At 35.2% G+C, this 12849-nt stretch overlaps 1 protein-coding gene across 1 annotated transcript in view; it reads right to left on the bottom strand.

Annotated features, from left to right (window-relative positions):
• The window catches only part of NCKAP5 (NCK associated protein 5), a 915059-nt gene that overhangs the window by 541067 nt on the left and 361143 nt on the right, over positions 1–12849 (bottom strand). The window contains 1 exon segment of the mRNA XM_047722528.1: positions 11084–11147. Within this exon segment, the coding sequence (XP_047578484.1) occupies positions 11084–11147 (64 nt within the window).

The raw sequence follows: 12849 nt of genomic DNA, 5'->3' as shown, positions 1-12849 counted from the left end.
TGGAACCAAAACAAACAAACAAACCTAAATAACCAAAGCAAACCTGAAAATGAAGAACAAAGTGTGAGACATCAAGCTATATCATAAGGTCATAGTGGTTAAAACAGTATGATACTGGCATACAGACAGACACATAGATTGATGAAACAGAATTGAACATGAATAAACCTAAGCCCATATAGTCAACTAATTTTATAAAGGAGCCAAAATACTCAGTGGAAAAAAGACAGTCTCTTCAGTAACAGTGCTGGTAAATCAGATATTCACATGTAAAAGAATCAAACTAGACCCCTATCTTTCCTACTCACATGAAATGAATTAAAGGCTGAAATATAAGACCTGAAACCACAATACTACCCAAAGAACACATAAAAAAAAAAAAGCTCCTTGATATGACTCTTGACAATTGTCTTCATATGGCACCTAAAGCACAAACAACAAAATGAAAAATAAAGAAATGAGACTATGATAAACTCAAAATTTTCTACATTGCAAAAGGAACAACCAAAAAAAAAAATGAAAAAGACAATACATACAATGATTAAAAATATTTGCAAATCACATATTTGATAAGGGGTTAATATTCAAAATATATAGGCAACTCATAAAACTCAAGAGGAAAAAAACTAAAATTTAAAAAATGGGCAAAGGACCTGAACAGACATTTTGCCAAAGTAGATATATAAGTAGTCCACAGGTACATGAAAAGATGTTCAACATAAGAAATCATTAGGGAAACGCAAATGAAAACAGTAGAGGTACCACCTCATGCCTGTTAGAATGGCTAGCATTGAAAAGACAAAGACAACAATGCTGGTGAGGATGCAGAGAAAAGGAAACTCTCATGCACTGTTGGTGGGAATGTGCACTGGTGTGGCCACTATGAAAAACAGCATGGAGTTTCCTCAAAAAAATTAAAAATATAACTATCATATGATCTATCAGTTTCACTTCTTGGAATATATATAAAAGAAATGAAATCACTATGTCAAAGACATATGTGTACTTCCATGTTCATAGCAGCACTATTTATAATAGCCAAGACACAGAAACAACCTAAGTGTTCACTGATGGATGAATGGATAAAGAAAGTGCAGCATACATATGTATATATAATTTGTTGAATTCATTACATACATAATATATAATATGTAATATGTAATAATAATATATAATATATAATGTATTACATATTATATAGAATATTTAATAATAATATAATTCATTATATGCATAATGAATTCAACAAAATGAAGAAATCTTGCCCCTTATAGCAATAGATGGACCTTGAGAGCATTATGCTAATTAAAGTTATGTCAAACAAAGAAAGACAAATATTACATGTCTCACTTATATGTGGATTCAAAATTTTAAAAAATAACTCAAAGAATAAAAGATGAGATTTGTGATTATGGCAGCAAGGGTAAAATGGGATGAACGTGGTCAAAGGCACAAACTTCCAGTTATAAGAGAAATAAGTACTGGAGAAAAACGTATAATGTGATAACTGTAGTTACTATTGCTATATAATATATACAAGTTGTTAAGAGTAGATACTAAGAGTTTTCATCACAAAGAAAAAAATATTTCTGTATGTGGTGATGGATGTTAACTGAACCTACTGTGGTCATCATTTCATAGTACATGTAAGTCAAGTCATTATACTGTATATCTCAAACTTATACAATGCTGTATGTCAATTGCATCTCACTAAAACTGGGGAAAAAATGAGAAGAAATAATGAACCAACAAAAACAATGATAGCACTGTGTCAATGGGCACAGGAGCCAATGGAAGTAGTTCCTAATGCCCCAAGCTTAAACAATTTCAGCAGTAAAATAGTTTATATTGGTTGATAAGCCATTATATAAAGTAAACATCAATATATTCATAATATAGGTACATGGCTGAAAATAATGGGGAAGAAGAGACAAAAATGCCATGCAGAAGAATCCAAAATAATTTATGTAGATACTTCACCCTCAAGGAGGTGGAACCAAGTCAACAATCCAAAAGTATGGGCTATGCATTATGACTTCCTTCCAGAGAGTAGAGTATGGAAAGTGGTGGGTGCAGAGAAACTTCATGGTGGAAACCTGGCAAACCCTACCTCAACGATGTCAACCATATACCTCAACAGTCGTAAGTTATATTGATAATGTGTAACCTGGATATGAAGGGGTGAAGATGACACTTTAATCTGTGGTCTACCTTTCAAAAATAGGTCATTAAAAAAAAAATCAGACAAATCTCAATGAGACAAATCCCTAAAATTCCCTAACCAGTATTCAAAACTGCCAAGTTCATCAAAAGCAAGGAGTCTATCACAACCAAAAAGAACTTTAGGAGACATGCAGCTGAATGTATTGTATATGCTGGCTGGGATTCTGAAAGAGAAAAAGGACATAAGGTGTAACTAGAGAAATCTGAGTAATTGTGGAGTTTAGTTAACAGTAATGTACCAATATCGGTTCACTAATTGTGACAAATGTATCACAGTAATGTAAGATGTTAAGAGTTGGAGAAACTGTATGGGACATATGGGAACTCTCCATATTATCTCCCCAATTTTTTTTTTTTGAAACATTTAACTGTTCTAGAAAGAAAAGCTTATTTTTAAACAAAGATCTGGGGTAGTTCTCTCATTTTCTTTTTCAGCACCAATCTGTGTAAAACGGTATCTCCTTCACTAAAGTTTGGCTGAATTCTGTAAAAATCATCAAAGCCTGATAGCCTTTTAGGGTGAAGATATTTTAAAACTTTAAATAAAATATTTTTAAGATTTATAAAAGTAAGAAGAAAGACAATAAATCCTCAACTTCTACAGTTACCAAATATGGCCATTTTTTTTTCCTCTAAATGACTAAATTCCCTCTTTTAGTATTATTTTTAAGTAAAGCTAGACATCACAGAAACCTAGAAAAACCTAGTCATTTTACTGGTAAATATTCCTGCATATATCTCTAAATAGTAAGGACTCAAAACACACAACCATAATAATGAGAGTATATCTAAATATTAATAATGCAATATCAAATACCCAGTGTTTACATGGTCCAATGATCTTAACATTTTCTTTTTTTTTTTTTAAAGATTTTATTTATTTATTTGACAGAGAGAAATCACAAGTAGGCAGAGAGGCAGGCAGAGAGAGAGGAGGAAGCAGGCTCCCTGCTGAGCAGAAAGCCCGATGTGGGGCTCGAACCCAGGACCTGGGATCATGACCTGAGCCGAAGGCAGCGGCTTAACCCACTGAGCCACCCAGGCGCCCCTGATCTTATCATTTTCATCTGTAAATAGAGAAATTAGTATTGCTGACAATTTTATGCTATTTCTTCATTTTGTACTTCACTCGTTGCTATCTCATTCTTTCTTTCTTCTTTATTTAGGTACATTTTATTTTTCCTTATTACTATTTGATTGGATGATTAATCAATTTTAAATATATTCTTTGCCAATTCCATGCATTTCATTTAATACATTTAATACATTTCACTCTAAGTATTAATTTAATTACATCTCAAAAGTACTGCTTTCATTGTCACTAAGTTTAAATATTTCTAAGTTAGCTTTTAATTTAAAATAAGTTACTTGGGGCGCCTGGGTGGCTCAGTGGTTAAAGCCTCTGCCTTCGGCTCGGGTCATGATCCCGGGTCCTGGAATCGAGCCCCGCATTGGGCTCTCTGCCTGCCTCTCTGCCTACTTGTGATCTGTCTGTCAAATGAATAAATAAAATCTTTAAAATAACTAACTAACTAACTAACTAACTAACTAACTTAAGGGGCACCTGGGTGGTTCAGTGGGTTAAGCCTCTGCCTTCTGCTCAGGTCATGATCTCAGGGTCCTGGGATCGAACCCCTTGTAGATCAGGCTCTCTGCTCAGCGGGGAGAGAGCCTGCTTCTCTGTCTACTGTGATCTCTCTCTCACTGTCAGATAAATAAATAAAATCTTTAAAAAATGAATTACTTAAAATATTATATTTTAATTTGAGTTGTCCAAAAGACTTTTTGTTATTGATTTCTGATACTACTGGCTGAAAAGGGATCGTGAAAAGTAGGACACTGATATATTTGTATAACAAGTATTTGATTTCTTTTTACATTTCATGCAAGTAAGGACCTCATTATATTCTCTGCTGGATATGTTGACAAAATAAATGGACAAAATAATATGCAGAGCCTACTTCCAAAATTTAGTTTATATACAGAAATATGTCCTGAAGTTTAACACCTACCATTTTAAAATCTTAGTAAATTAAAAGCCAAGTAGGTATGACTTTCTAAGTTGGCTTTTATAAGGGAAAAAAAAAAAAAAGTTCTGGCTCTTTTTCCAGATATATAATGTGGACATATTTCAGCCAATGATAAGTACTGTGAATGATGTGTCATCCCAGATGTTTCTCTTCTTTGGATGATACTTAAAACTCAACTGAAATGATTGCTTCTAACATCAACATATTAACGCAAGAGACAAGTCCAAGCTTTCCATACTGCTAAAAACACAGTTTTTCAAAAGCACTTATACTTCAACATACTAGTGGTGACCAGAAAGAGAAATTAAAAAAAAAAATTATAGTTGAATGGAAAAATAGTATTTGAAAATTATTTACCTGATGAAGGGTTAATATCCAAAACATATGAAGAACTCAAACAGTTCAATAATAAAAAACAATTCAATTAAAAAATGGGCAGAGGAGCTGAATAAAGATTTTTTTACAGAGAAGACATATAGGGGATACACAATAGGCTCAGAAATGGTGCTCAACTTCACTTTCATCCAGGAAGTACAAACCCAAACCATAATGAGATACCACCTCACAATAACACAACAGTATTAGAACAACTATTATACACAAGACACAAAAATCATCCATGATGTGGAGAAAAGGAAGCTCTTGTGTGTTGTTGGTGGGAACGTAAACTGGTGTAGCCACTATATAGAGGTTTTTCAAAAAATTAAGAATAGAAGTACCATATGATCCAGCAATTTCACTTCTGGGTACTTATTCAGAGGAAAAAAATACTATCTTGAAGAGATATTTGTACCCCCGTGTTCACCGCAGCATTATTTAGAACAGCCAAGTTATGCAAACGACCTCAGTGTCCAAAAACAGAGGAAAGGATAAAGGAAAATGGAGCATATATATTTATATAGTGGAATATTATTCAACCATGAAAAGAAGGAAATCTTGCCATTTGCAACAATATGGATGGACCTTGAAAGCAATACACTAAGTGAAATAAGTCAGACAGAGAAAAACAAATACCATATGACCTTATTTGTGAAATCTTTAAAAAAATGAAATAAAATCATAGATACAGAAAACAGACTAGCAGATGCCAGAGGTGGGGATGAGCGAAATGGATGAAGGTGGTCAAAGGTACAAATTTCCAATTATAAAATAAAAAAAATCCTTAGAATATAATATATAGCATGATTACTATAGTTAAGAATACTTTATATTTTCAAGTTGTTAAGAGAATCTTAACAATTCTCATCAAAAGAAAAAAATTTAGAACTATGAATAGTGATGGATGTTAACTAGACTTACTGTGGTAACATTTCACTATATATACACCCATATCATGTGTTGTGCATCATAAATTAATAAAATATTTTACGTTAACTGTATCTTTTTAAAAAGGAAAAAGAAGGGGCACCTGGGTGGCTCAGCGGGTTAAGCCTCTGCCTTCGGCTCAGGTCATGATCTCGGGGTCCTGGGATCGAGCCCCACATCGGGCTCTCTGTTCAGCAGGGAGCCTGCTTCTCCCTCTCTCTCTCTCTCTCTGCCTGCCTCTCTGCCTTCTTGTGATCTCTGTCTCTCTGTCAGATAGATAAATAAAATCTTTAAAAAAAAAAAAAAAGGAAAAAGAAGCACTTAATTCACTTCAGTCCCAACCTAACCCCCTACCTTTGACTCCAGATGGAAAATCAGATGTATGACCTACTGGACTATTGTGAACAAAAAACTTTTATCAAAACCATATCCTGACCCCAAGAAAACTAATAGTAAGAATTGGCATTCCTAGAGACAATGGCTCTATGCTCCCTTAGTCCTGGGCTTCCAAACTCTGAATTCCCCTTCTTGGAAGTCTTCTATCAGAGTCCAGACTCTACAGTTATCTATACAGCTCTTCAGCAATGTCAAGAAGGGCACACTAAGCAAAACCATGATAGTTCACCAAGGCTATGTTAACCTGGACTGCGTGCAATGTTCCTGTTTTCATATGTGTCTCTTAAGTTAAGAGGAATGACCTCTTCTTGTTTAATTAATAGGTATTGAACACTGCACTACAGAGGTGAAGGTTCTATACGTGTTATTCCCCAAGTTTGTATCTCCAACCCCCCAAATCCAGTGTCAGCACCATAGCTGGCTATCCACACTGTGGCTCTGAATAAGCAAGATGTAGTGAGGGCTTCTGGGGCCATGAGTTTGCCTTGTCCTCCAGGAAGAATGTCACAGTGGGTCCAAGGATTCTGATCTTCCTACTTTCTCAAACTCTTCTGTTTTTTCTTCAAATTCCTATTCTGCCAATATCTCAATCCCATTATTCCTTGGAAGATCATTGTGAGGAAAAAAAGGGAGGGTATGATTGAATTTAGCTAACCATCAGTATGGTAACATCGAGGCAATGTCTGAATATCTCGAGGCAGAAAAAAAGGGAATCTTAAAACAGGGCAAATGGGCTTCCTCTGTTTCCTTTCCTAGTACCTTGAGATGAGAAATCAAGAATTAATAGTTTTATTTTTCCCAAGTAGAAATTACCCAGTGAGACGAAAAGGAACCATATCTAAGATTTTGCATAATTAGCCAAAGTATTTTAAAAATTATGTCTGGAAGAGTATTAGTGTTCTGTAGACATTAATATCTCTTTGATTAAAAAAAAAAGTTAAACAGTGGCACAAGTGATATTCTTCTAAAAATTTAATATCAGCTTAAGAAAATAGCAAATATACTTAAGCCAGTTTCCTTGTCATTTTGAAATGGTCTCACTACAATATTTTGTTGTGTGGTAGATACATATAAAATGCTCTTTACTATTTTTTAAAATCTAAACACATATTTTAACTCATAAATTCTTATTGTTATTCATAAATAAAATTGTCTTTGCAAGTTTGGAGGAAAAAGTATAATCACAAGGAATCTAGCCTACAAAATGTTAAGTAAACTATCAATTTCTAGTAACTAAAACAATTTAGAATCTTGTAAGAATCAATAACAGTTAATGGAAAAGTATAAGCAGTCCAGTAACTCATGCAGATTAATATGGGTATTTGGAATACAGTAAAGGTAACAGTAAAGTTTAGACTATTTAATAAGTGATTTCGGGAAAATATTCCTTTTGATCCTTACCTCACACTAACTTAATTCCATCTAGATGATGCCAAGATTGACAGAAAGAAAAAAACTATATATTTTCTAAAAGATAATGATAATGAATATCTTTTATTCCTGGGGTAGAATGAGCCCTTTTTTATATAGCCAAATTTAAGATGACATTAAAGTCTTAAGGACAGAATAGATTTCATATGTAAACTGAACCAGTGTTAGGGAGTACAAGAGAAAACAGAATCTCCAAGAATGAAGACAAAATGATTTTACAGTAGTTTTTGAAAAATAATAAAAAGTTAAATATAAAAACAATAGTGTGTTATTTCATGAAAGAGTCAAAAACAAAGGAAAACAAATATGAAATATCTAATTACTGAAAGAAAGGTTTTCCAAATAAATACTTAGGTCAACAGAACAAAAGAACGGGCAGAACTGATAAAAACTAGTAATGTGCCCAAGCCCACATAGCTACTACTGGCAGAGACAGACTTTGAATCCAGACCTGCCTCACTCCCAAGCTCACGGTCTTTTTATCCCAACATTTGTATGAACTAGCCATTAAATAGCAACCTCTCTATATGAAGTGTGGTACTCTGGATTGAATCCTAGATCATAAAATGGAAATTATTGGGAAAACTGGTGAATTTCTAATAAAATCTGAAGTTTGGTTAATAGCAACATGCCAAGGGTAATCTCTTAGTTGTTAAAACTATGCCATACTTATGGAAGACATTAACATTAGAAAACAGATCAAGGGGATACAGATGTGAAACTTCCTTTAAGGCTAAAATTATTCCAAAATAAAAAGTGTGTTAAAAAAATAAACCTCTCAAAAATGGTGCCTTGAATACTATCTTAAAACTTGTAAGTAAAGAGATTGCACGAAGTCAAATTTTTAAAATTTGCATTTTACATTAAAGACCCTGATTATAAAATGTTCACTGATATTCTAAAAATCAATACCTTCCTCAACTATATCATTTTTTTCAAAAATACTTAACTTTCCATACCATTTTCCCTTTCTTGTGGATAAAAATAAACATTACTGTAAATAGTAGTCTTTAACAATGTGATGTGCTTGTGATTAACTCTTTTTCTCTTCTGCTATAGAAATGACAAAAGTTTGGGGCTTTTAACAGCAAGAATCAAATTTAGAGGATGAACAGTACTGCCTGACTTTAGGAACTGCCACATACTGAAAGAATCAGGACTTCAGAAATAAATGAATCCAAGGAGCAGAAAAGCTGAAGCATGTAATTAAGTAGAAAACTCAGAGGTAAGTAAAGAGGAGAAAAACACTGAGAAAGAGGGAGAACAAACAAAGTAAAGGGCATTAATGAAAATCAGAGCTTATGGTGTCTCTAAGGAATTGAGATGTGATAAATTATGGAAGGGGGTAAACAGTTCTATGAATAGTAGTAAATCACATCATGTCACTGCTTTCAATGGCTCCTATCACTCCCAGCGTGAGCCGGAGATCCCTGGCTTACCCTTCTGGCCTCCATCGTTTCACTGATTGTATCTTTTACTATTCACCCTCTCCCCACCAACTACCCTCCAGCCAGCCTGTCTCCAGGCTTTTCCTCGGGCACCCCAATCCTCTGTATGCTGACCTCTCAGACTAGAATGATCCTCTCCCAGATATCACCACTGTTCACTCTTTTGCCTCCTTCAAGTTTTGCTCAAATACTAACTTTCCAGTGATTTGCTTCTTTGAAACACTATTTAAAATAGTGATGCCTTAGAACTCCCAATCTCTCCAAACCTGATCTTGTTTTTTCATAGCTGTTTCCACCATCTATCACTCTAAATACTTCCAATGTCTGTCTCGTCTCCACAACTGCTAGAATGTAAGTTCTAGGGTTTTTGCCTGGTCCGCCCCCCCCCCCCCCCGCCACCCTGTCTGATGTTTCCCCAGGGCCTAGGACAGTGTGAGGCACAGAGTAGGTGCCCAATGAATGCTTGTTAAATCAATCAACATGTTAAGTGTGATTTTTCATTACCATAACTAAAGTAAGAATAAGAAAATACTGGTAACATTTCCGAAGTTGTATTTTGAGCGATGAGAGTAATCTTTTTGTGTCCTTGTGTTTGTCTGATGCTGAACAATTATTACAATGTTTCTAAAGGGGTTTTTTATCTTGTTAAAGACTATAGAGTTATATGCCTGAGATTACTTCAGCTGAGATCCATTCATTGGCAGACAGAAAGAGACATTCTTTAGAGGCCTGTTCTTATGAGCTTAAATAGCATTTAGCTATTATGAGGAAAAGCTCCCTATCATAAAAACTTTACATAACAAATGTTCAGTGGCGTGATCCACTAAGTTAATGGAATCATAAAATTCCAACCTCCTCATTTTGAAGATGAAAAAATTATATCAAAAAATATATATATATACATACATATATGTATATATATATATGAAGTGAGGCCTAGAAAAGTTGTCACTTCTTAACATTCACCATGTACAATAGCAGCTAGCCTGAAACAAAAGACTAAAACATCACAGAATGGCCTAGTCCATACACATATCCCAATGCCATCAAAATCCAGATTGGGCATTTTTAGTTCACTATGTGACTAAATGTTCATTTTCTCCAACCTATTTCTGTTTCGTTGCTCAAAGATGCTTGTGAGCAGTTGTTTCCTATTGTTTGAACATTTAAGATTCTCACTGCATTAAGATCACTAGAATTGCAAACAGTGTGATCACCTAAATATTTTAGCATGCTCAAAGGCCACTGCACCATTCCAGAGCCCCCTAAACATTCAGGCTCTTGCTCCACACCTTTATCCTCCCTGAGAAAAATGCGAGGCCAGCATATTTTACCAATTTCTTATTCTTTTCGGGGGATGGCTCGTCAATTAGCTCTCATGAAATCAAACAAGCAGTCTGCAGGGTCTGAAAATGTGTCACTTCTCTTTTTTAAAAAAGATAATTCTTGTGCCGAAAATTTCACCTGTGCCTCTGTTTCATCTTAAGTGAAAAAAAAAAAAAAATCTGCTGTCCTTTTTTTTTTTTTTTTTTTTTGCTCAGAGGTAGCAGCAGCAGTTAAATCCACACATGTCCACACCCTGGGACCCCAGACAGTCATCTCTGATGTTAGAGAGGCATGCAGGCAGAGACTTTTGCAAAGAGAGTCAATAAAATGAAGTTGCTATGGACCAAAACAACCATATTGATTTTTAGTACAATTCAAAACACAAGGAAACATCCGTTTTCTGAACGGCACATGCTGAGAAGGACAGGGAGAAACACACTGCAATAGTGCAGAGAAAGAAAAGGATAGAAGACAATTACATTAGCAAACATCTTCATTTTCTCTTAGGTTGTTTGTTTCTAAGTTCAAAGAACTGAGAGGCTAGAGCTATGTTGAACCGTTCTTAGCTGAGAACCCAACATTGCTCATTTACTGACACTCTGCTCACAGCTGGAAGCCCGGGTCTTTAGGAAATAAAGCCATATAACTAGTCTGAATGTTTGAACATCCTCTTCAAAGCCCAGACAGTTCTTTTTCTCAATTCATCCCACCCTTCCTCTCCCCTCTCCCTCCCTCTCTCCCTGTCTGCAAATGGCAGGAACGGTCCAAACTGCATTAGGAAAAAACACATTATTTACCAATACATCCTTAAGTTTGCTGCAAGTAAATATTTTCCTTAGATGTCCTTAAGGAGACAAAATGCCTTTCAAGCCAGAGACCTTTGGAAGGGAGGTACAAGATCAGGAGAGACCAGCCAGCACTTACCATGGCCCCCTCACTTCCTCTTTGGGCAACTTCTCGCTGCAGCCGGGCCACAGCCAATTTCTCCCTGGGGAAACAAAAGCACGTGGTTAGCTGCCTATTCTTCTCAGGGTAGAGGTACACTGGCATGGCTTTGAAACATTCTTTTGAGGTCTCCAGAGGAACTCCTTCCCTGGTTTAGCTCACTTCCTCCACTAAACTTTCTATAAATATTTAAAGTCATTCGTGCATTGTTTTCATTGAGTGTCATGAAAGAGAATTTTTTTTTGCCTTGGATTTTATAAAAGCCAAATAAACCCTAAATGCTAAGTAAAAGCTTCCCTTTAAGTTCATGAACATATATAATTTAGAAACAAATTTTCCCGTGGTGAAAATATTTCAGTGGTCCTTTCTGTATCAACTTTGCTTACATAATTTTAATTTCTTTTGTTGTTCTTTACTGATGGTGAATTTTAAAAGGCAAATAGGCTTGAATCTTGAATTGGAATTCTTGAGATTATAATAGAAAATCACTTATAGACTTGCCACATCAAAGTACCATGCTCTTATATATGTCTGACAACAATACTATAATAGGCTTTATTATCCCCATTTACAAATTTGGAAACTGAGGCTCAGATAGGCTCAGCTCCCAGCTGGTATGCATCAATTGTATTAGGATCAAACTTTAGGTTTTCTTTATCTCACAAATCCTAAATAAAAAATTTGCTTATTGTTTTTCAGGGCTTAGACAATATGTAAAATTTAAAAGCATTTATTTTAGCATTCTTTATTTTACAATAGGTCCATTTTGTATCTTTATAATTGTAATTCTGATTTCAATTAGAATAAAATTTAATATTCACCAGAATCTTAAGAATGTTTTGTAAAGTGATAGATACTACACTTTGGATAGCGAATGATTCTTAAGAAAAAAGGTTACAGATGAAGTAGTGGTAAGTGAACCCTTCCAGTAATCTTCCAATCTTAGTATTAGTACAGATTTCCCCCCAAATCCTTCTGTGGTTTTCAAGTTGTGAAACCATTTGTGTGATATTTCATCCCTCAGCCTTCCCTCTACATGGGACTGCCTATTTGGCTATTAGCGAACAGCAAGGGAGCAACCAAATTCCCAGCTGAGTGAGAGGATTTCTCCAGGCCTAACTGCTTGGGTCTTTGAAATGCCTACGACTGCCAAGAAGACATGTGCTTTAGTTTGGTTACAGTTAAGTCAATTTTTTAGTAGGAATAGTTCTCTTTGAATTCGTGCCTACAGAGACACATTAGAAGGAAGAAAACTAGAACCAGGAGATCCCTGAGGAGAACAAGTTTTGGGAGCTCGGGGTAGGACCCATGCATAGAGCCTATGGGGGAGGGAAACAAAGTCAAGAGGAAGAAGCTAGGAAGAGATGAAGTCATGCTCCTCTTTGCCAGGTGAGCAACGAAGAAATCTCTGTGTTCTCTGACCCAATTCTTAATGAGCAGATGAAAGGAGCAAAGAATTGAAAGAGAAGAATAAGACTGACTTTTGGTTTAATATGAAAAATAAACACATGGTAGATACAGGGACAAAGAAACCAAAGAACATACCCTATACTTTATGAGCAGTTCAACTCAGTATATACACAACAGAAGTGCATAGGTATATTCAGTAAATGACATGAACTAGAATGTTCGTAGATGCAGTCTTTGTTATCACCTTAAACTAAAAATGTGCACCCTATGAACAACAGAATGGGTAAACTTCTACATAATCATACAATGGGATACCAGAAAGTACTGAGAAGGAG

The sequence above is a fragment of the Lutra lutra genome, chromosome 3 (assembly GCF_902655055.1).
Source record: "Lutra lutra chromosome 3, mLutLut1.2, whole genome shotgun sequence".
Taxonomy (NCBI): domain Eukaryota; kingdom Metazoa; phylum Chordata; class Mammalia; order Carnivora; family Mustelidae; genus Lutra; species Lutra lutra.
The sequence above is the reverse complement of the archived record's forward strand: the minus strand, read 5'-3'. Positions and strand labels throughout refer to the sequence as shown.